This window comes from Neoarthrinium moseri, assembly GCF_022829205.1.
Source record: "Neoarthrinium moseri strain CBS 164.80 chromosome Unknown scaffold7_Wmoseri_CBS_16480, whole genome shotgun sequence".
Taxonomy (NCBI): Eukaryota; Fungi; Ascomycota; class Sordariomycetes; order Amphisphaeriales; family Apiosporaceae; genus Neoarthrinium; species Neoarthrinium moseri.
In genome coordinates, this window is record NW_026055121.1 from 497,983 (window position 1) to 519,637 (window position 21,655).

The 21,655-nt window shown below is 51.3% G+C and overlaps 7 protein-coding genes across 7 annotated transcripts; 4 read left to right on the plus strand and 3 right to left on the minus strand.

Moving 5' to 3' along the window:
• Nucleotides 1-695: 695 nt before the first annotated feature.
• On the plus strand, nt 696-1,938 carry JN550_003097 (uncharacterized protein; the record flags this gene model as incomplete). Its single annotated transcript, XM_049314464.1, has 6 exons — nt 696-714; nt 854-1,108; nt 1,168-1,402; nt 1,452-1,562; nt 1,684-1,744; nt 1,819-1,938. The coding sequence occupies 6 exons, from the start codon at nt 696-698 to the stop codon at nt 1,936-1,938; spliced, it is 801 nt and encodes a 266-aa protein (XP_049174932.1).
• A 1,507-nt stretch (nt 1,939-3,445) lies between these two features.
• JN550_003098 (uncharacterized protein) lies at nt 3,446-4,320 on the minus strand (the record flags this gene model as incomplete). The annotated part of the gene is made up of 2 exons (XM_049314465.1): nt 3,446-4,082; nt 4,142-4,320. The coding sequence occupies 2 exons, from the start codon at nt 4,318-4,320 to the stop codon at nt 3,446-3,448; spliced, it is 816 nt and encodes a 271-aa protein (XP_049174933.1).
• Nucleotides 4,321-7,306: 2,986 nt separating this feature from the next.
• Nucleotides 7,307-8,461, plus strand: JN550_003099 (uncharacterized protein; the record flags this gene model as incomplete). Its single annotated transcript, XM_049314466.1, has 1 exon — nt 7,307-8,461. One exon carries the CDS (start codon nt 7,307-7,309, stop codon nt 8,459-8,461), a length of 1,155 nt encoding a protein of 384 aa, XP_049174934.1.
• A 571-nt stretch (nt 8,462-9,032) lies between these two features.
• JN550_003100 (uncharacterized protein) lies at nt 9,033-9,695 on the minus strand (the record flags this gene model as incomplete). Its single annotated transcript, XM_049314467.1, has 2 exons — nt 9,033-9,549; nt 9,607-9,695. The coding sequence occupies 2 exons, from the start codon at nt 9,693-9,695 to the stop codon at nt 9,033-9,035; spliced, it is 606 nt and encodes a 201-aa protein (XP_049174935.1).
• A 1,186-nt stretch (nt 9,696-10,881) lies between these two features.
• Nucleotides 10,882-11,888, plus strand: JN550_003101 (uncharacterized protein; the record flags this gene model as incomplete). The annotated part of the gene is made up of 2 exons (XM_049314468.1): nt 10,882-11,670; nt 11,730-11,888. 2 exons carry the CDS (start codon nt 10,882-10,884, stop codon nt 11,886-11,888), a joined length of 948 nt encoding a protein of 315 aa, XP_049174936.1.
• A 460-nt stretch (nt 11,889-12,348) lies between these two features.
• Nucleotides 12,349-12,695, plus strand: JN550_003102 (uncharacterized protein; the record flags this gene model as incomplete). The annotated part of the gene is made up of 2 exons (XM_049314469.1): nt 12,349-12,442; nt 12,499-12,695. 2 exons carry the CDS (start codon nt 12,349-12,351, stop codon nt 12,693-12,695), a joined length of 291 nt encoding a protein of 96 aa, XP_049174937.1.
• An 898-nt stretch (nt 12,696-13,593) lies between these two features.
• Nucleotides 13,594-15,518, minus strand: JN550_003103 (uncharacterized protein; the record flags this gene model as incomplete). The annotated part of the gene is made up of 5 exons (XM_049314470.1): nt 13,594-14,558; nt 14,619-14,643; nt 14,699-14,853; nt 14,915-15,176; nt 15,225-15,518. 5 exons carry the CDS (start codon nt 15,516-15,518, stop codon nt 13,594-13,596), a joined length of 1,701 nt encoding a protein of 566 aa, XP_049174938.1.
• Nucleotides 15,519-21,655: the final 6,137 nt, after the last annotated feature.

Genomic DNA, 21,655 nt, shown 5'->3' on the forward strand with positions numbered 1-21,655 from the left:
GACATCTTATTCGCCAAGCCTTGTATATATAGGGCCCCTAAGTTCTAGCTGCCGGGCACCAATGAAAATGACTGGTACTTCATTACATGAGTGTATCTCGAAGAAGGCCGCGACTTGATAAAAATAATATTCTAGGTAGCCATACGTTCTTGCTGGTTTGGGCTTTGTCTTTGAAAAACTTGTGACCCGCCGTATAATAGAACCGAGCCGAGCTATTGCCTCGCGTTTGCGTTCCGGAATATAGCTTTCCTAAGTTGGAAATAAATTAGCTACGGCTCTACATGCGTTCCTGACACTACGAGCTCTGCACTAAGCCCTACGCCGAATCGACCCCAGGGTCCAATGGGGGAAGATCTGCGCCTTTCGGGGCTCCACTTGCCTCATCGGGCCTTTTCAATACTAGATGCCGACATAGGGAGTAGGACAATCCCTCTTGACACAATATGTTCATCTTTAGCTGATAACTGGATAGGAGATATGTCTAGTTTTCTGGTGTGTGGCTGCAGAGATATCTCGATTCTCCGAATTAATAACAGCCCTGAGAAGAAATCCAGTAGAACTCCGTTCCTTGCCCACGATATAAATTGGAACAGAATGAAAGCACAAGTGGCTAACAAAGGTCGACAGTAACCGCTCAACAGGTTTGACCGTAGCAACGAGTGTAAACGGAAACCTACTATCTGCTAAGTCTCATAATGCCGGCTGACTTCACTTGTCGACAACCTTGAGCACGTCAGCCTCGACTTCTTATACCTCGAAAGACTTCCCGGGAAGATTCCAGAGGAAAAGGGTACCTTCACGGGTCCTCCGTTCAATAATTCTTCTTCTCAACAGAAAACAAGCATCCGCTCAGATTCTCAGATCGCCCCGGCCTCTTCCGAAAGCACTGCCGCCGAAAAGGAAGCACACGATGCCAATTGCGCCAAGGAAGCTGAAGCTCCCGAGGCCTCCCCACGCGATGTCCATGGCTGGAAATTGGCCATATCGTACATGGACTTGCTGTCATTCATTCTCCTCTACGCTTTTGATTGCACTGTGGTCGCCGATGTCCAGACCTCCATTATCAATGACTTTGGCGCGATAGACCAGTTGTCGTGGCTCAGCAACGGTATGGTTATGCCGGCCACCGCCATAATACAGATCAGGTCGGTACAGTTAACGTTACAGTCTCCGCGATTAATTATATCCTAGCACCGCCGCACCAGGTTGCATGTTACCCGGAAAACACCGCCAAGCCGCCGCTTCTGAACCGCTGCCCTGGCTTTGGGGATAAGCATGGCAAGGCCCGAGCGGCATTGGCAACTCTGCGAGGCGAATTGGCTCTGCCAAGAGTGGTCGGTGTCCGTGGCCGTGGTTACGAATGGGAAGAGGCCGAGCCTCGAAAGGGACTGCCGCCCCTCGGGTGTAGGCATGTAGTCGGCAGTAGTTGACGGTGTTATAGAAGTGTTTAGAAGGGCCCCAATGAGTTCTCGGCCTGCCGATGCGCTCACTCCCGACGTCCAGTCAAGGGACGGCTCCACCGCGCCCCAGTCCATGTGCTGCTCCAAGCTACTCTCTGGTGGGTGGGTATCTTTCATGTTCGACCAGCCTTCTGAGGACCCAAGCAGTTGCTGAAAGGCGGCATTAGACCCTCCAAATTGGCCCACAGGGTATGTGATAAAGGCCATCTGAATGTCTTCCAAGGCTGGGCGTCTCTGATCCGGAGAAGGCCGAGAGGAAGCTGGGCTGGGAGACGGAGCCGACTGTGTGTATCTGCAAGAGAGCAACCGGTTGGTGCAGCGCTCGTCGTCTTCAGGACATTTGACCTTAGCTGTGCAGCATCTCTCGCACGCCGTCTTTGGCCGCCGAACCAGCGGCTTCACACTCTGCGACGCCGAGCTCTACAAGTTGAGGACCAAGTTGGCGGGCATCTCTTGCCTGCGGGAAGCGCGGGGATGAGAACTGTGGACGACGGGTGACGACATTTTGGGTGACACATAACGATACGGTTATCTTTACTCATGGTAGATCGATAGTTGTTCAATAACTTTGATTTGTAACTTGAGCGGCATGTACCCATACGAGAAGCTGAATCAATTACAAGGCGCCCTAGGTTGACTTAGTCAGCCAAGAGTGCCAATAGACTGCCTTGACGGGAATGTATTGTGCAGCATCGTGTAATCGACCGCACCCATACGATCGATGATAGCAGGATAAACCCACTAAATGTAAGCATAACACATTGAGTTAGCCGTCTTTCCCCCAATCACTCGGGTTGCGAGCTGAGCCAAGTACTATATTGGGGCACCACCTCACTCTTGGGCAACTCCTACAATTTGGCATCACCAGATCTCTCCAGCTGCGGGCCGCGTGGATCATCTTGCGATCACATTTGCAGGACCCGATGAGTCGGGCTTTGATGCCCTCAACAACGGGCCCTCAACAGTTGTTGCTGGCGTGTTGTCCACAGTGCGCCAGGCTACCAACATGGCTCCCTATACACTGCGTTTAGACCCAAAGCAGCCAATCCATGCGCATACGTGTGGTCGTATCAAGGAACTGCTCCGGAAGTGCAGGCAAGCCTAAGGAGAATATTATGTCTGATCGGGCCATCTACACATCCATCCTGCATCACGGCCCGGCCTTTGGTGTTTGTCCAAATTGTCGGACACGCAAGTTAAGCTACGGAGCCTACACGTCGAGTTGGACGGGATATAGAACCGACTGATTCTTACGGTTGTAGACAACTTTGAAAAGAGCGTAGATACCTGGTCTGTGAGTTCCGAGACCATCCTGCCTGGTGGCGTGTTTGGTCGAGGTACGCAATGAACTGACCAGATAAACAGTCCGATGCCCTACTTACATCACCGATGGCAACACCCTTTGGTTGTTGTTGGGGCTTTCCGAACAGAATGACCACCGGAAAGCAATACAGAGGGTGGGCGAGTATTGGCGGCAGAGAGTGGACGACTTAGTCGTCTCAAGACTATGGGAAGAGTTTTTGATTCGTGAAAAGGTGGGCTCAAGCTTACCAAAGGTGAGAATTCGTCTTTACGAGCAACTACGGGAAATTGGAGGTGAAACTTGAGGCGTGTTATCTACAGAGGCATACAACCGCTGGCTGGTGTTGGTCTAAGGTATTATTTTCCAAGTCAACCTCTATGATCTACTTTGGGGTGTCAAAACACTAGATAAAGAGGGTGTAGTGGCTCATCTCTAAAGTTCGAAAACTGGTTCACGTAGACTCTCAATGCTGTAGAGTTTGGAGTGGATCAGGCAATTCACTATGTATAGCGGCTGGAGCAAAGTTCCGTCCTGCGCATGGTTATAGTCGTGGCCAACGAGAGCATACCAACCAGCAGCTTTTACGAAAAACACTTCGCAAGAGTATGGTAATTGGGATTATACACTAGCAGTGGCCCCCCAGGCTAACGACCTCGTACGGCGCATAATTAGATTGGTCCAGCTAGACCAGTGTTTCGAGGCCTTCGGTCGGCTTGGGCCCGCCCTTCGACTTCCGCTCTTCCTCGGCACCAGATGCCTTCCAAGCACTGACGATGAGGTTGACGATGTGATCCACGGCGACGCCCTTCTTGACCTGCGCAAAGACCGTCGGTCCCCCCTCGCGCATCTTCCTGGCATCCCTCTCCATGACGTCCAAGTCGGCCCCAACGGCCTCTGCCAGATCCGTCTTGTTTACGACCAGCAGATCACTCTGTGTGATTCCTGGTCCGCCCTTTCTAGGGATCTTGTCACCTCCACTCACGTCGATCACGTAGATGATGTAGTCGGCCAGCTCGCGCGAGTAGTTTGCAGCAAGGTTGTCGCCGCCGGACTCGATAAGCAGTATGTCGGAGCCGAACTCGCGGTGGAGATCCTCCAGGGCCGCCAGGTTTGCCGAGATATCTTCACGTACAGCCGCGTGCGGGCAGCCTCCCGTCTCGATTGCGCGGATCCGTGGCGCAGGAAGGGCCTTGTGTCTAGTGAGGAACTCGGCGTCCTCGCGAGTGAAGATATCGTTCGTCACGGCCGCTATGGAGTATTTCTCGCGCAGAGCGAGGCAGAGGGCTAGCATGAGGGCGGTCTTACCCGACCCAACTGGACTGAGAGGCATTAGTGACTGTCCTCGCCATGTAGGCGCTCCGATTAGACAGCTACGCACCCGCCAATGCCGACCGTGAAAGCACGTTCGCTCCAATCTCTACCTTCTACTATAGGCATCTCCCGGCCCAAGTAGCTGCCAGGTCCGTCAAGAATCTCGTGGGAGTGGCCATGCTCAGCAGCAGAGAAGCCATCATGCGAATGGCCCCCAATACCGTCGTGGGAGTGTGTATGCGACATATTCTGGAAGAAGTCGGGCGAGAAAGGGGTGACCTGTCTTGCAAAGTTATGGAGATCCGTCGCCTGGGCTGAAAACAATATTCAACGCTGGAGATAAAAAGCGCACATATATGGCGGCGTACACGATGATCAGCTTGGCCAGCTTCAACGCTGCTTATCACCTAGCTAGAGCTAAAAGCTCCCACCAAAGAGAGGGGCAGCTCTGAATGCGGGGGAAACCAGAAAAAAAATCCAGGGACTGATCCCAAGCTCCCCTCACTAGTTTGGCACTTGTGAATCGGAGCACGGCGTCGCCCTACACGAACACCAGAAAACACTCCGTAAAGGAAGGTCAGAAACGATTGGAACACATGCTTTCACCTACGTCACTGTTGATGAGACCCAGAGTGCGTCATTGGTGGTGACAAAATTGTCAATCAAAAAAAAAAAAGGAAATTGCTCTCGATCGGGGAATTGAACCCCGGTCTCCAGCGAGTTGTACCACTGAATTGTGATGACAAGCTGGCATACTGACCACTATACTAATCGAGATGAAATCTCTGTGATTTGTTGGAAAACGATGGGTCTAAAGTGTGCTATCAAGCCTGGTTATGCGTGCTCCACATGTACGCACCCTGCATATTTGTAATATCAATTACCCACCTAGGGGTGTCGTGCTTCTTTCTTGAGCATCCCATGGTTCATACTTCGTGCGGTATGAAGACGTTCTCCGAAAATGAGACTCACGAGATAGCTGGCCTAGTGGGTTTGCTGGTGTTATTTCTCAGATGAATCGTCAATGAAAGACTTTGTAGTGGCTTTCAATAGTTCTATGGATGTCCGCAGCCCGCAATATCGCCCGTCCAAGCTATGAGCCGTTCCGTGCCAGAGTGTTTGGTCTCCAGAAACCTAGAGCTGTGAGACTTTTTTGTACACCGCTGTGGCTTCTTTTCCGATTCCAGATATCCACCTCCAATGTGCGAAAAATCCCGTAGTTAGCTTTTGTACTCGGGCGCCAGTCAATTCCCAAAACGAAGGCTACGATCCATCTCGGCGCGGTCCGGATATCCAACTCGACTTGAACATAGCGTGGGAAAATGTGGGCAAGTCGCCCTCGTCAACCCCGGTAGGCTTCATTATCGTCGGTCTGGCCCACTCGGCCATGGCGATGTTGGCTTTCCTTCTCGTAACTCTATTTGAATTGCTAGGATGGCCTGTTACCTGCGTAACCTGCGCCTTGCGTTCCCGTAGACGATGCCGGAATGATTTTGACGGCGGGTATGTTGTAGATCTTCCCGTTGGAAATGGGTCTCACAAGGGCATTGTGGGGCAGGCGCATTTTACATAGTACTATGGTACAGCATAGGCAGTCAAGGCAATCTTTTATTCCAAGTTGTCCGCTACAAACAGTCATTTGTAGACTATCACTTCAAACGAAAGATGTTCCTCATTAAAACTGAGTTTTTTAGTGAACGGAGCTCTGCCTGACCGAGAGGCAACCGGTAAGAAAGTCATTTGATAGTGAGTTGCAAGTCTGACACTTGGCGCAGAACAAGAAAACCGTGTCGCGTGGCTTGATGATAGTGCCTTGAGAGATCAGCTGGCTTGTTAGCGTCGTAGCTGTTATTCCTGCCTGGGTACATTTGGAACGCCCAACGCCTGTCGTCGTTCATCCCTGACTTGCCTTCACGAAGATATTGTATCAAAGATGCGCCGCTTTTTTCCTTGCTTTGGATACAAACGAGGCCCACCTAGCACGTTACTGCCATCCCATGCAGTTTGCGACGCCCAATATTGCACCGCATCCGATGGTCGGCCGGTGGTACATGATGTAAACACCGCAATACCACACCAACTTGCTTCTGCATGCCTGTGTGGTTGCACCGAAGTTGCGAGGCGTTTGTGCAAGATCTGTTTCAAGCCTCAGCCTAATCGTAAACTCTATCTTGACTTTGCGGAAGTCCTTGGTGCTTTCAGTAATTTTCTATGGCGCCGTGTCAAAAAGCACAAGGCCGACCGGGATAAAGAGGGTTGTGATTACAGGCCTACAGTTTTTCATCGAACGATCCAGATCCTGGATAAATATTTGACTGGGGAAACTGTCTGGGGTTCCTGAGTGCGGGAGCCCAGGATACGGACAAGGGTGACAATGCACGATCCCAAATCCGACCGAATCCGTAAGCACTCTAACCGCTTCAACCGTACATTGTGACACTGCAATGCGCAAACGGTAAGGGCCCATGGCCCGCCAACAAGTTAAATCGCGTGAAAACACGAGGGGTTGCATCCGAGCCTGTCCTCCAAATCCGCCGGGGCACGACTGACAAGCCCCCTGGAGCGGTGAGTTGAAGAGAAAACCATCTCGTGAGCTCGGGCAAGGCTGGAAACGGTATTAGCGCACGAGCGCCATGGGAAAACTCGAGCGCTCTGCAATTTGCTTAAGTTGCTCAAGCGTTGGACTAGGTACTCGAGACTATTTTAGCTTGCGAGATGTGAACCACGGCACCAAAATGACTGCAGTAGGGGCGCCTCCTGTTCAATAAAGTCGGGCGGCCCTGTCCAAAAGGTGCATGCAGGTGTGCCGCCGAACCCCAGGTTACGTTAAGCTGCTCACCAACCCCAATGTGGTATGTGATCACCCTGGTATTCATCGTCTGACCATCTCTTGCAACCGACCCGGCTACTTCCGCCAGACGATCTCTCCAGAAATCGCAGCGACTGTCCTTCTTTCCCTTTCCTCATTTCTTAATTTACATCAGATTACATTTTGGTGTTTTGTACTGGTCTCGCACGACAAGGAAGACCCTCCGGAGGCCCATCACGATCTCCGGTTGGTCGCCGCCACTTATACACGCGGGAACTCATGTATCCATGCCATTCGACTTCGGAACACACCACTCAGTTTCTACATCATCTTTTGTGAATCCGAGGGAGACTCAGGAGATTCTAATCACCCGCTTAAAGTGCTTATATTTATAAAAGTTAGAGCTGCATTTCACGCCACGCCATGCACTTCAACTCGTCGTATCCTTCTAATGACTTCGCCTTACGGCAAGCCATACTGCAAGGCAAAAGCGGAAATACCATGGCAACCAAGAAGCCACGCCAGCTGGTATCACAGCCTGTTCATGCGGAAGACTTGAGGCGCAGGCTCTACGTCGTCATCTCGGAACAGAACTCGGCCAGGGAGAAGAGGCGGCGGGATCGGGCAGAAGCAATGGCCTACAGAAAAAGAACCGCAGAGCAACCACACCAGGAGGAGGATATTACCAATAAAGATGAGGCATCCGCAAAAGTGGAGAGGATTGCAAATGAACCCGGTGTCGGCGTTCGAACTTCGACTATAATCAAGTCAGACTCTATTATAGTTCCAGAGAGCACCGACGACTGGAACACGGAGAAGGAAGCACAGCTAGACTTTGGAGATGCAATTAAGAGAATCGACACAGGTCGGGAACTGCGTTCGAAGATCGTGTCGAGGAGCCAGATACCCAAGGAGCCATACCACCATGTACCCTCAGAAGCAGCAACCCAGTTTGCGCGGACGGCGACGGCTAAGGGACTGAAGGACAAGAGTTCCATACACGATCTCTCACATCAGGCAATGAAGGCTCACAGGGAAGGTCACTTGACGGATGCAGGGAAGATGCCGGCGGATCACAACCGTGAACTACGAAAGGTGCGAAGTTACCAGGAGAAACTCTTCAAGCGGAACCAGTTCCAAAACACCCGTGCCCTTGAGGAATCCGTTGGAGGGAACGCGCCGAGGAGTGCAAAACAGCGACACACAATACCCAATGGCTATTCCGATCTGCCTGCAACGAGGAGGTTCAGCGGCCTGCGAGAGTCGCTCGACGAGAGGGCGACAAACACCCACGAAGCCATCCCCGAAAACGCCGTCGTGGACCTGACCACTGTGAACCTGTACCGTGCCGACTGGACGCAAAGCGACGAGATTCAGGACAGGCGCAAGGGGATGAAGAGCCCGCTGCTGAGGAAAGCAGATTCTCTATGGGGTCTGAAGGAACGGTTCACCAAGCACGGACGGGAAGCGCGGGAAGGACATCATGGATCAGAGAAGATCCAGGCTATCGCGCTCAAATCTCCCAAGAGCGGAATCTTTGGCAGATTTAAGAGACAACTGGCTACTGTTGTCGCATAGACTTAATGAATAAATGATACATGACTGCAAATGAATTTGCTCGCGTCAATTCGGTCTCCCAAGTTCAGATGAGCCCCTCTGAGGGCTTCAGTGGAGAGCATGGTCTGCAACGGATCATCTCATCCCTTCTACAGGACTCCTGATTGAATCCAGCCAGTCTATTGACCTGTCAGTGACAGGCCTTGCCAACACAGTTCTTTGCGTACCTCGGGTGCAAGTGATGCTCACCTGTTTTCGAACCACTCCAGGACTGTCTGTCGTGAATGTGCCGGGAGTGCCAGGACGCTCTTCTTTCAGTGTCTGGCACGATGACAGAAGGCTAGTTGCGACCGCCATCTTATTTTGCCCAATACAAGAAACCACATGATGCGGCGACGCTCCAACAGCCTCAAGTCCAGTCCATGGCGTAAGCACAGCCTAGTCTAGCCTTGACCAGTCAAGACCAAATACCCAGCGATTCGTCGTATTTATTCATTCCAAGAGTGACTGCCCTCTTCGCCATCGCAATTCCACCGAAGCCTTCGCGGCCCACTGACGGCGTTCGGGTTTGACTTGATGTATTTGGATGCACCTAGTCACGCTCCTTCTCAGTACGGATGAGTTGGCCAATCTCCTGGGCATCCCTCTGAGCGGCCAAGCGACGGAAAACATCGTCTGCATTCTCCTGCTCCTTGCGGGCGTTGGTGATCTTCACCAGCTCACAAAACTCTTGGATCCCGCCAGAGAAGTCCTCGTCCCGCGCCTTGCGGAGGGCATTGAGAGCGTTCTGGATGCCAATCTCCTTCGTCCACGGCTTTGGGTTCTTGCGCCTGAACCCGAACTTCTCGCCGCTTTCAGACCCCGGCGTCATAGTGGCTGGGGGATCGGTTTCACCGGCGATGGCCAGGAGCTGGGAGGAAAGATTTGGATATTTTTGGAAGAGCTTGTTGAATTCGTCCGGCTCTTCCGCACCATCTTGAGGCCTCTGCTGCTCTGCGGCGCCACTTGAGGGTGCAGCAGCGAGAAGTGGCTCGGCAGCTGGCGCAACGGGCTTTTCTTCCTCGGCAGGGTGTCCTTCGCGATGGCTCTTGCTACAAGCGAGGGAACAACTGTTGGAAATAAGCGAAGGCCACGAACACATGGGTTTCATCTCCGTCTGCACTTACGTATATTTCAGACAGCGCGGGCACTTGTACTTGCCCTCAACAGCCTCGCAGGCGACGCATAAGCGGTCTGCAGCTGTGGTCGTCACCATGATTGAGACTTCGACTGGAAAACCGAGGCGGCGCGCTGGTATATCTCTGCAAGATTGTCTTGTCGACTTGGTGGCTACTCAGAATATGCAGGTTTAGTGATTTATTGCGTGTAGTGAACGACGCGTGTGCAAAGAGTCGGTCTGGCTGAATGATGGGCTGGATGCAGGCTGCTTGATCAGCTCATGCCCCAAATGATCGACGAACGGTTAATTCGAACAAGCGATACCAACTCTCGATAACACTACAACGTCCTCCCTGCGGATCGAGTATAAATGAAGGCGACAGTAAACCGCTGGTCGAGCGTGAATCTCCAGACTTGCGGTTGCCAGGACCTGGCCTTTTCCTCAGTAAACAGACAAGTCCACAAATCCAGTTGAATGGTAAGGCAGAGCCTTCCCTTCAGGCATGCAACAAGAGGTGGCTTGTCGAGACAACGTTAGTTGGGTTGAAGGTTTAATGCGAAAGCGAAAATGAAATGCGAAGATGCTGGGTGGACCGAATACCTCGGCGAGTCATTTGTTTGCAGAGGGCTCGATAAATGGTGGAAATGATGGTAGTATTTGAATATTTCGAGCAGAAGACTTACATGGGTTATGAAGCACCTTTATAAAGAAGAGTTCTGCGCTCGCACTCACTCGATTTGAGGCTAGGCGTGGAGTGAAGACTCTGCATGAGATACGAAGTATCGGATTACTAAATTGCTGTCTGTCCTGCTGGTCGCAGGATGGATGAGTGTATGAGAAGCTCTAGTAGAAGCTATTGCGTGTTGATGTACAAGACGCGAATTCAGCACGCGTATGTTGGCCAGTCGCCTGAACACATCTTCTCGAGACGTCTTTTCGCCTTTCATCGATATGTTCCACACTTTCAAAGCTGCAGTTGAGCGGGTACGGTACTGGGCTACCTCTTCTACGAGCTACGGTGGAGATGATTGGCCCGCCCTGGCGAATGAAAGCCAAGCAAATGGAATTTGCGTCATGCCGTTGGCGAGGATTGATAATCGGCGGCAACTTTTTCTTATCGATATCGGCATCTTGAACCCCAACATCGCAACGGATCCAACAACCAAACACCTGCGAGCTATAGACAACGCCCCCTCGACACTCCCACTTCTACATACGAAATCGCTCGTCCTCCCTATCGATACGTCTGCCAACTCTCACTATACCCCAACTGCTGGCCAGTATGCCTGCTTCTGCTAGACTCGCCCGTCCAGCCGCCGCCTTGCTGTCAGCAACGGCACGGCAAGGCCGGCCTGCAGCCAGCCGCATTTATCAGGCTGCGCGCAAGGCGCATACAAGCTCGAGGTCGACCGGCATCTCTTCAAGATCATCGCGACCGGTTCTGCAACCCGTGGCCCTCCCCCAGATTGCTCCTCGAGGCGCCCGGAGCATCTTCATCCAGACAGAGAACACACCGAACGTGGATGCTCTCAAGTTTCTGCCGAATCACCGCGTGCTACCCGAAAACATCAACACACCCTTCATCGAGTACCTCAATCCCCGAAGCACCATCGCCCCGCCATATCCCTCTCCGTTGGCTGCCCAGCTCATGAACATCGAGGGTGTGACGGCCGTATTCTACGGCGCGGATTTCATTACAGTTACCAAGACTGCAGACGCCAACTGGGCCCATATTCGCCCCGAAATCTTCAGCCATATCACAGAAGCCATCACCTCTGGCCAAGAGTTGGTCACGATCAGCAAAAGAGAGACCGGGGCAGATGGTCAGGAGATCGCTGAGGAGGCCGACAGTCTGGCTTACGACGAGAACGACAGTGAGGTGGTGGGAATGATCAAGGAATTGCTCGAGACGCGGATACGACCTGCCATCCAAGAAGATGGTGGCGATATCGAGTTCAGGGGCTTTACCGACGATGGTTTCGTTCACCTGAAGTTGCGGGGCGCATGCAGGACTTGCGACTCGAGTACCGTGACATTGAAGAACGGAATCGAAGGCATGCTTATGCATTATGTGAGTCCACTGCCCCGACTTTTAGCCTATTACTCCGACCAGACTAACACCATAAATAGATCGAAGAAGTCAAGGGAGTTCACCAGGTCACAGATCCGGAGGAAGAGATTGCGTTGGCCGAGTTTGAGAAATTTGAGCAGAAGCTTAGGGCTCAAAAGGGTCCCGATGCCGCGCCATCAGCTTTTGAAAAGGGCGCCATAGATTCTGCTCCCGCTTGAGTGCCTTTGCCTCAACGGTCAAGTAGACAGACCCAACCCTGTAGTGTACAAATGTAAAATGTAATATTCAACAGACACAGAAGTCTTGAGCATAGCCTTGCAGTAGAAGTGGAGAATTCTTGTCAGCGTCGACCTCCGGGTAATACCGTTCATGCAAATCGGCGAACCCGACTGCGCTCTCTAACATCCCGAACTCTTGGGACGTAGATTAAGAAACGTCAGTAGCTTCAAAGGGAACACAATCATTCTGACAAGTACTGAAGTGTTAGATGATTCGGTACAATCAGAGAGGTGACAGGTGATCATCGGCATTCAAGACTACCATGTGCAATTGTAGAGTGATCCGCTGGGCATTCACTATATTCACATAAACACTTCTCATCTTACCGCAAATTCTGCAGTGACTTACAACCAGTGAAAATAATACAAAACAGAAAACAATCCTCCGGTCTAACCAGAAATGCACCTCAGCCTATCGAACACATACATAACACCGCTTTTGACGAACCCACGACGACGACAACAGTATCATCAGCAACATCTTCATATTGACCGTAAGCCCTTGCCAACATTTCAAACGAAAAACAGTCTGGGAACCTGAATCCTACAGCCGAATCGTTCACGCCCAGCACCAGCAGCGGAACCGCATCCAAGCCTCAAAGCAGCAGCCAGTCCAAACCTGCAGACTCGTCGGCCAAGCCGACTCCACCGACTGCACCCCGGCAGAAACCAGCCGCCTATCGGGAGTCGTACAATTATAGCAGAGGCTTTGAGGATACCCCCAAGTACTATTCAGGCCCAGATTAGAAGTTCGCCTGCCCCAGGCAAACATGAGCTCGACAGTCGCCTCCTATTTTTGGAGCCTACTTGATACTCTGTAGGGACTTAAACTTCAAGCCAGTTTGCGCACATGATCCTGAAACGTGATATATTAGATGCGTATTGACCTATGGAGAAAGGGTTGCCTCCCACGATGTGAACAGGATATCACCGGTGGCAAAGTCTCACCGAGAGATTGAGTGCAATTCCCTTATGGCGCCAGTCACCACCTCCCCATAGTCTGTCCTTCTGTGATCCTACCCCTACTTGCCTCTGCGTTTATCGGCCGCAATTATGGCAGAATTTTTCTACCAGAAGCACACTTTGCGCCTCCTAATACTAGATCCATGAGAATGTGAATATAGCAATGTACTACGGGGTGCAACTTACTGATGACTAAATGATGCCTTGTTAGCAGCTGGCGAAGAGAATAGGAGTGAGTCTACAGTACATTCAGCCATTTGCCTATTTCGGAGGATATCCTATATCCCTGTTTTGCTACGCATCGTGCAGCCCAGCTATCTCTCGACGTCGATGTAGACCACTGAAAAATTGTTATCCTTGTTCCCTACCCCGTAACATCCATCAAGGCCGTTCTTAATAGCATATAGAACTGAGTGGAGCATCTTTTCCTTTATCTACTTTTAGGTTATTCTTAGGACTTACATACTTCATACAGAATTTGCTCTTCAATTACGCTCCCATCGTGCGTTTAAATCCCATATGTGATGTTGTTCGTTTGTAGGTTATCTCTAGAGCCTCATATTCTCTGCACCAGAGGAATGAAATTCGTATTACCAGTCCAGAGCACAGGCGAAGAAGTCCTCGTATTTGCTGTCTGTCAATGCTGGCTGGGGGCAGCCGGCAACGCCTCCCAGAGAAGATTTTATAGTTTGGAAGGTTTGTAGATGGTCCTGAGGGCCGACTCCAGCCGTACGTTTCCCCCTTGGCCTTGTGAAGCTGATGTTGCGTACACGGCCTCTATTTCAGCCTGATAGGCCCGCTCGGTGACTTTGCGTATAATAGTATTCTTTGCTGTTCGTGCAAAGGGCTTTTCAGATATGGCACAGACGACCTTGCCAGGCAAGACCCGCCCCGGCCCTTGTATTTGCGCGTTTGCTTCCTCAATTCTTGGCCAAAGCGTTTCCAAAAAGCTTGCGCGTGCACCCTCGGCGAGCGGTTCTGTCGGCTCGATGACTAAAACTGTCTTGTTCCTCTTGTTGCCAACGAGCAATGCGCCAAGGACGGAAGGGTGCCCCTCCACGTGCTGCTCCAATGGAATTGGGTTGACTTTCTCGCCGTTGCTTAACACAATGATATCGTCTATGCGGCCAAAGTACTTGTAGAGTTTAGGCTTCTCGGGGTGCCTGAGAAAAAGATCTTTCGTGTGGTATGCTTTGGCACCCCGTACGTTATGATAGAGAGGGCACCAGTCTTTGGTGTCCTCGTCTGCCAATATTACTAGCTCGTAGGCGCCTTCGGTGCGGTCATAGAGTTGCATCTCATGCTTGACATAAGGGGCAAACTCATGGTACAACCAATCCTCTCGGGCCTTCCGCAATTCGGGGAGCGGGAAAGTCTCTGTAGAGCCGATGAAGTTCAAAAGTTCAACCGCGCTGCTAGCCTGGTCCCCAACCGCGGGAGATGCAGGAGCACCAGCAACAGCAGCGAATTTGAGGCCCCTTAAAAAGTCCATGCCGCCTGGCTCGTGAAGAATCTGTTCGAGCATGGCAGGAACAACCAATATTGCCTTCAAATCTTGCTGCCGCGCCATCTCCTTGAGCATGGCGGGACTTGGTGCAATGTGCGGTGGGCCGAACACGAAGGTGAGATTATTGAAAATACCGCCGCCTTTTCACCTCATCAGTTTGCTGACGCCTTATAGTTCTCTGCATCAGATAACGAACTTACACATGGAGAGCCAAAAACCTCCGAGCTAGACGAAAATCAGATCTCTCAACCCTTATCGGATCAATCGATGTCAAACTCACGTGAAAGAAGGGTAAGATGAGGAACATGCGGGTCTCCTCGTCAAACTCGAAGAACGAGGCGTCCCTTTTCTCCCGCCCTGCTGGAGCAGGCATTATGTGCTCGAAGTCAACCGCCGCGAAACTCCCATGAGTCATTGTGATTGGTTTTGGGGCGCCTGACTTCCGTTAGTCGTGTGATCTCTCATTCATGTGGACAAAGTATCATCTAAGACTCACCAGTTGATCCTGAAGAATGCAAGATAACTACAGGATCGTTTCTGGCCTCGTCGAAGCTCTTTAAGAATGGGTAACGTGCTGGGCTGCTTTGCAGCATCTGCCTTAGAGAGGGGAGTACTTCTGTACGGGTTGATGGTGCCAAGGCTTGGAGCGACTTGACCAAGGGGCCAAGCTCATCAGCGTACAGTATCTTGGTACTGCCGGTCTGTTCCATTAAGGACGAGTTGATTGAGGAAGGGTTCCGAGGCGACGGAAGAAGTAGCTAAGAATTATTAGAGAGACCCAACACCGAATGACTCGAGAACAAAACCTTGTATCCTGTCTTGACGGCTGCCAGGAACGTGACAGGGCCACGAAGCTCCGAAAGTCCTATGTACGTCAGAGTCTCAAAGCCGTCACTCTTGCCAAACGTATCCTCGATCCATTTAGCCATGAAATCAACACATCGGGCCAAGTCCGCCACTGTCACGTCAAGAAACCCATCCTTGACATCTGAGGTCGTGGGGATGGCGGCATACACTCTCCCGGGGTTGAGATCTCTCAGCTCGTCCAAGACGTTCGGAAGGAGTCTCCGTCCATAAGGCGCGGTGCCGTTCACTGCCATTCTGCGTGATGGAGGTATTAGGATGGTCTGAGAAAGAATGAACAGGCTATACGAGTCCCCTCTACACTGGAATGGATCTTTGAATGTAAGGGAAAGTAAATTCTTAGTATTCGTCAGGAGTCGGGCGACTTATCCCTTACGTGTTGTGCGTTCGATCCCCCCTGCATTGCTGTAAGCACTTGCGCCGCCAGTGGGGTCAGTCGCCGTGCATCGTAACATGGATTTGGTGGAGATCGTCGGCCCAACAAGTTGTAGAACGCGCACAATCTGTACTGATGGGACTCATTGGGACTTGCTTGTCAAGCTTCATGAGGCGTTGACCAAAAAGGGCCAATACTTCAACTCAGATGGTAGTTCGTGATCCACAATCAGACCGTTTACTTAAAATCGGAACCTGCGCTCTTTTTTTTCTTCTTTTTTTCCCTTGTTTTCCAAGAGCCGTAGAAAAGAAATTGAGAGATGCGACCGTCAGTAATGCCTCTGGTGGAGGTCGCCTGGGAGAGTCCAGAAGACGCCGACGAGATGGGCTATCGAGCCAGAAGATCGGCTGTTACATTGGGTTCCTAGGGTCGACCATGGTGAAGGCGGCAACCTATAAACTCCTCAATCCTAGGTATTGACGACATCATCGAAGCCAATGTTAATGCTCCCATGTGGAATATCCTGAAAGCCACTTGTTCGGTCCAAGGTTGCAACCAGCCCTATATGAGTCAGGCACCGATTTCTTACTAACGTCTAACAGTATGAGAAATATTACTGACAGTTCTGCGCCACTTTCTACACTTCGTGCGGGTTGCGCTACTCTCTGGCGTTGAAAGTATCGACGGTGCTGTCGGTGGCGGATAATTTGTATAGCTCAGCCAAATGGTGATAAAGACAGTTGCGTTGGAAGGGGCGCTGTCTATAAAACGGCACAAGCTAACTTTTGACCATAGCCCAAATGAATCTTCGTAGGCCGAGGGGATTATGGCTTTGTATCTTAGGAGGTTGGAGGATTCCGTGTCAATCAAGTATACGGTCAGAGTTGTGATCTGTAATCGAATCCAGTCGGCTTCATGTAGCCGCAGATGAGGACCCAAACAGAGTTCGTCCTATCTCTATTCAGAGGCGGGAATTCACCCGGTCGATAAAGAGGTTTTCCAGATGCCAAACGTTGGTCCGATCGCGCTAACATAGCCTGCTTTGTAGTGCCATGCGATGGAGCGTCGACAGGAGAAGTCAGAGAAGCGTGAGCGGTCGACCGCATAGTTGATTAAGTCAGAGTCGATGTGAAATAGCAGGGCGGACATCGGACAGATGCAAAGACCCGCTGGGTAGACAGCATGGTTAAGGTTGTCTTGTTCTTCGACTGACTATACCATTCCAAATATATTCCAGTTTCAGCGACGGAGCAGCCCCTGACGTATGTCGAATAACAGCAAGCTGCAAACCCTTTCGGGTGCCGACTGACACTCCCTTAAGCCCCTGACCCCTTTCGCCCCTGGAGCAGGAGCGGACCAGCACCAACTACTTTGGCGGGGGCCGGACAAGTTCGCACGAATGCAAACGTAATATATAAGAATGCATATGACTTTGCTTTCTGGCAAGTTTTGGGTAATCGTTTAAACCTGTAGGCTTTGTTTTCTAGGGCAGACATACCGGAGAAAAGAACAAATGGGCACCATTTCTATTACGAGGATCATTGAACATGAACGAGCCCACAGATATGTCCTTGAGATCAGAGATAGACACATCAATAGTGCCGTTCATGGACCCTCTTAGATGCTTAGAATGCTCGTGTCAACCGTGCGTCCTCCCTTTTTCCCCAAGTCCGGCCTATGCCATGAAGCAGGAGGCTGATATCTACATCGATTTTCACTAAACAGCGTTCAACAAAAGTTCTCGGAATCTCTCAGACACGAGACTTCTTGAGCGTCTCACTAATTGCAGCTCTTCCATCTTGAACCTAGAGGGCCGCGTATTATGAATGTTGGATATCATCACATTACCAGACAAACATGAGGGCTGTCATACCACGAAGTATTGCGGGAATAGAATTCCTAGAAGTGAGATCAGAGATCAACATCGAGTTGCAGACTCTGTGCAGAAAATGCTATATGATATGAGTTCGTACCTTGATATTCTAGCATCAGATTAAATCGATAGCAATACACTTGACCAGTTAACCTGCAATACTCTAGACCAAAGGTTCTACGGCAGCCCTTGCTGGATCGACAGCCTTATTCAATCTTGGCCGCTTACACTGACAGTACCTGAAATAAGTTGAAGAATCTCATATTAGTCCCGTAAGTTTCCGTTCGGCATGCGGATTCAACAGTATTAAAGAATTGCTATGCAACTCTGGCAGAACGACCAGTCTGAAGTTGCTAGCATAAGAGACTGTGGTATGGATCCAGCGTATTACAATTCTGGCTACGACCCAGTTAAGGAAGAAGGCTGTGATCGAGGTCAAGAACCCTCAATCGCGAACATCTAGGATTACGAAACGGGATATTGTCAGGCTTGAATGACCAGAAATACTGTTTGGTTGCCGGCAACATAGACTTGACTATGTACCTTTTGATGGTTGCATATATTACGGAAGAATGTGTGTCACAAATCTTCCTGCTTAATTCGTTCATGCACCTCCTAATGCATGAGAGGGGATTCTTGCTCCTTACAGCTACTCACCTATAGGGTTGCTGGGTAGGTAGGCACTGGAGTAAACCAGCATTACTCTCTGTGCGAATCCAGATTGGGCGAGGCATTTGGGGTGTCGTGCCACACAGGTACAGAGTGCCGCCCTTCGAGGCGTCTGCTTTGAAATGCCTCGAACGTTGTTGAGCAGCAAGGGGCCACCCTGCCAGCCTGTATACCAATCAATCAATTGTCACGCTGATCACTGGGCTAATGCACCCCAGAGTTCCCAGAATGGTGGCGAGCCAGGGCTGGGACATCGTCGATCTGTTTGGCTGCAGCGTCGTAAATGGTCTAGAATCCGGAATTTAGGGGTTTGGGGGTTTGATATGCTAGACACGGGCCTGACTGGCAGACTGGCTAAGTTGGTTGAGAGGAGACCGATTGACAAGCCGGACATGCGATGCAACACCGAGCCGCCCCAGCCGTAACTTTTTGGGGGAGGTCACAATGCTTGAGTATGTGGCAATAGAATACAGCACTAGACTTCGACATAGGAACTACTAAAGCACAGGCACACCAGGCGACTCGGCGGAACAGCCCAGGTTTACTGATTGTCGAGAGGGGCTTGAGAGGGGCTGATGTCACATGGCCCCCTGTCTCCGCACCCTAAGCTGGCTGTCGATGGTATGGCACGTCTGAACGGCCAGACGTCAAGCTGCATAGCACGGGATATCCCTTCGTGTGGTTATGTTACGTACTGTGGTAGTGGGTTGCACTTGTAGGCATAATCAAGCTTGACCGAGCCCCCGAGATGGCCTTGACATGAGGGAGATGGATCTTAGATGACGTCGAGCCTAGTGGACTTGGCCACAAAGGACTTGGCTATGCGCGTCGCTACATGCATGGTGCGGGGGGCGATTATATCAGCTTCGCCAAGGGGTAGAGCGATATATTGTTGCCCGAACAGTTGTTGTTAAAAGTGATAAGATGTCTGGATGCGATGGTTCGACCCTACGTCACATTTGCGTGGCAAGAGGCCGGGCCGCAACGCAACAAAATTTCGGACGCTGTCACGGGGTTATAATCAATCCGTCGACGGTCCTGAGGGTGGGACAGGAAGCTCGAGCTTGTAATATGGATCTTGAACGTAATATGGACAGTGGGGCAGAGAAAGAGGAAGTGGCGGAGGCTGCGCAACACCGACCTCCCTGGGACCAAGAGGATCCAATGTGTCGTATGTCCCAAGTTGTGTTGTTCCTTCAGCGAATGCCTTCAGGTGTTACTGCTTCAAAGCCCCAGAGAACCACGCCTGTGAAGTGCGGGAATAAACACCTATGTAAGCGGGCATATTTGTACCAAGCTTTGGACCTCCTGGATGAAGTTCGTCTTCTGCAATTGCCCTTTCTTTTTTAGGGTCCGCTAATGCTCTTTGTCCTCCCAGCACGGACGTGCCAATTGGACCCTAATTCGAGAGAGAAAACGGGGTCAACCAAGGATCTGACGGATACGCGGTTCGCAAAGATGGCGAGCACGCGAGTGAAGGGCGAGAGAATCCGGGGTAAAGCCCCTGGCGCCAAACGTGCGCAACGCCAAGGGCGGATGGACAAGGGGGAGGGAGAAAAGCGCGGGTGGTTGGTGCCATGCCTGCATTGGAGACGTTCGCCTTTGGCTCAGACCACACAGCGACCAATTCTGCTACAAGATAGCCTTCCCTCCAAAAGGCCATGCCTCGAGCGAAATCGTGAATCCGGTCTCGCCAGTTCATGCTCAAGAACGATCTCCCGGGCCATGGCCTTTGAGCTACATGAGCTATGTATGTTGGAAAAAGCCGTCTACCAAAGTCGCAGATTCTATGTTAAGCCACCATTCCATTTAGGCTGGCGGGTGCAGCTACGATCCTTGGAGGTGCATCTTACCAGGTCTGATGAACTGCAAAGCCTCCACTCCAGATGCATGCGATGCAGCGCAATGCGATGCACGCCGTGCTTATGGGCCAGGGTCGATCAGGTCTGGATGCCACTCTAGCTCCCTGTGGGCTGTGGACTCGGCCCCATTCGTAGGGGCGCTTGGCCTAGGGGAGATGCTGCGGGCTCCTTGACACTCCGATCAAACCTCTGCCCGTGGTGGTGGGTGTCGTCGAGATCTTCGGGCAAAGGTCGTCGAGCTGAGCCCCGACTGCGAAACAGACCCTGAATACCTCTGGAGGGTTGCATGATTATTTTGAGTTGATGTCATATTTGGCGCCAATCTAATATAGGGCTCCAACGAGGCATGATTCGCTGCAGCCGTTGCAGAAGTAAAGTTCAACAAGCCCGCTACCCCTCCCGGATGTCTTGTAAGCGTGACCACGAAAACGGTCGCTGTGTTCCCCCTTTCCTTGCAAGGATTTGTCCAGAACTGTCCCTCTGTAGCTCATCGAAGATGGTGTCGTGTCAGTCGGAGACTTTCAGAAGGCGTACGCTACGCTATGCTATGCAAGTGGCAGAGTGGATGCACGTTTTTTCTGGTACATGAGCTCCATGCTTTCGTGCAATTCACAGCTTCCAGGTTGCATGTCGAAACAAGATGCAAGCGAACTGCATGCAGCTACCTCGGTCTGATCAAGTGAATGCCACAGTACCAATTCAAGGACAGATCCTGTCGCCTGTGGCTTTCGAAAGATGTGATCTATGCAAGACACCTCGGTCAAGGCAGAGATGGTGGCAGCAAGATGTTTGCCGCAGCCGCGACGACCTTGTCGATTGGTGGCACGTACTGGGGTTGCAAGATTGGTGTGGTCGATAAATGCTGAAGATCGATTCCAGGGTTTGATTCCAGAGGCTGAAGACTAGTGTGGCTCTTTCGTAATTCCAGCTCCTGGGAAGTGCCTCTTGACCATGTTGAAAAAAAATAGGCGAGCCGTGTGTGCCTGTCCTGCCTGATTGGGTCATGCTTCGTGAACGAGAGGTTGGTGGAGACCGGTGGGAGGTCTTGTTGCAACCACCACCTGCGGATGCTGGTGTCCCTCCCATTCTGTTGAGATTGTAACACGCTACATGAGAGACGGACGTAAAGCAATCAATGAAGCGTGATAGGTCAACGGACAATCTGGACGGCCCTACAGAGCCTTGGTAGCATCCGAGAGGGCATCGGAATAGAGACCTTTACTGTAGGTGAAAATTTTGTTGCTATGCATGGACTACACAAATTGCTGAAGATGCTGTACAGTACGGATTGGGCTGTTCTGGCTCCTCTTTCCACGCCGATGCCCGCCTTCGAGTTGTCTCAGTCATTGCAGTGTGTGTAGGTATGCAAGCAGGCTGGCAACCAATCACGATGGCGAGGCGGCGTGAGTTGACAAAGAAACTTGTCTCCGCAGGACTGGGAGTACAGGATGGTCATGCCACCAGGCGTGAAACGTCATTGGTGAGTCGAGCGAGATGCAAAGTAAGATTGGCCGACTCGTTATGCAAAGAAAAGATTGGCCTGGTTTCCATGTGTCGTTCCCTCTCCGATCCCCACACTCGCGGCACATTCAT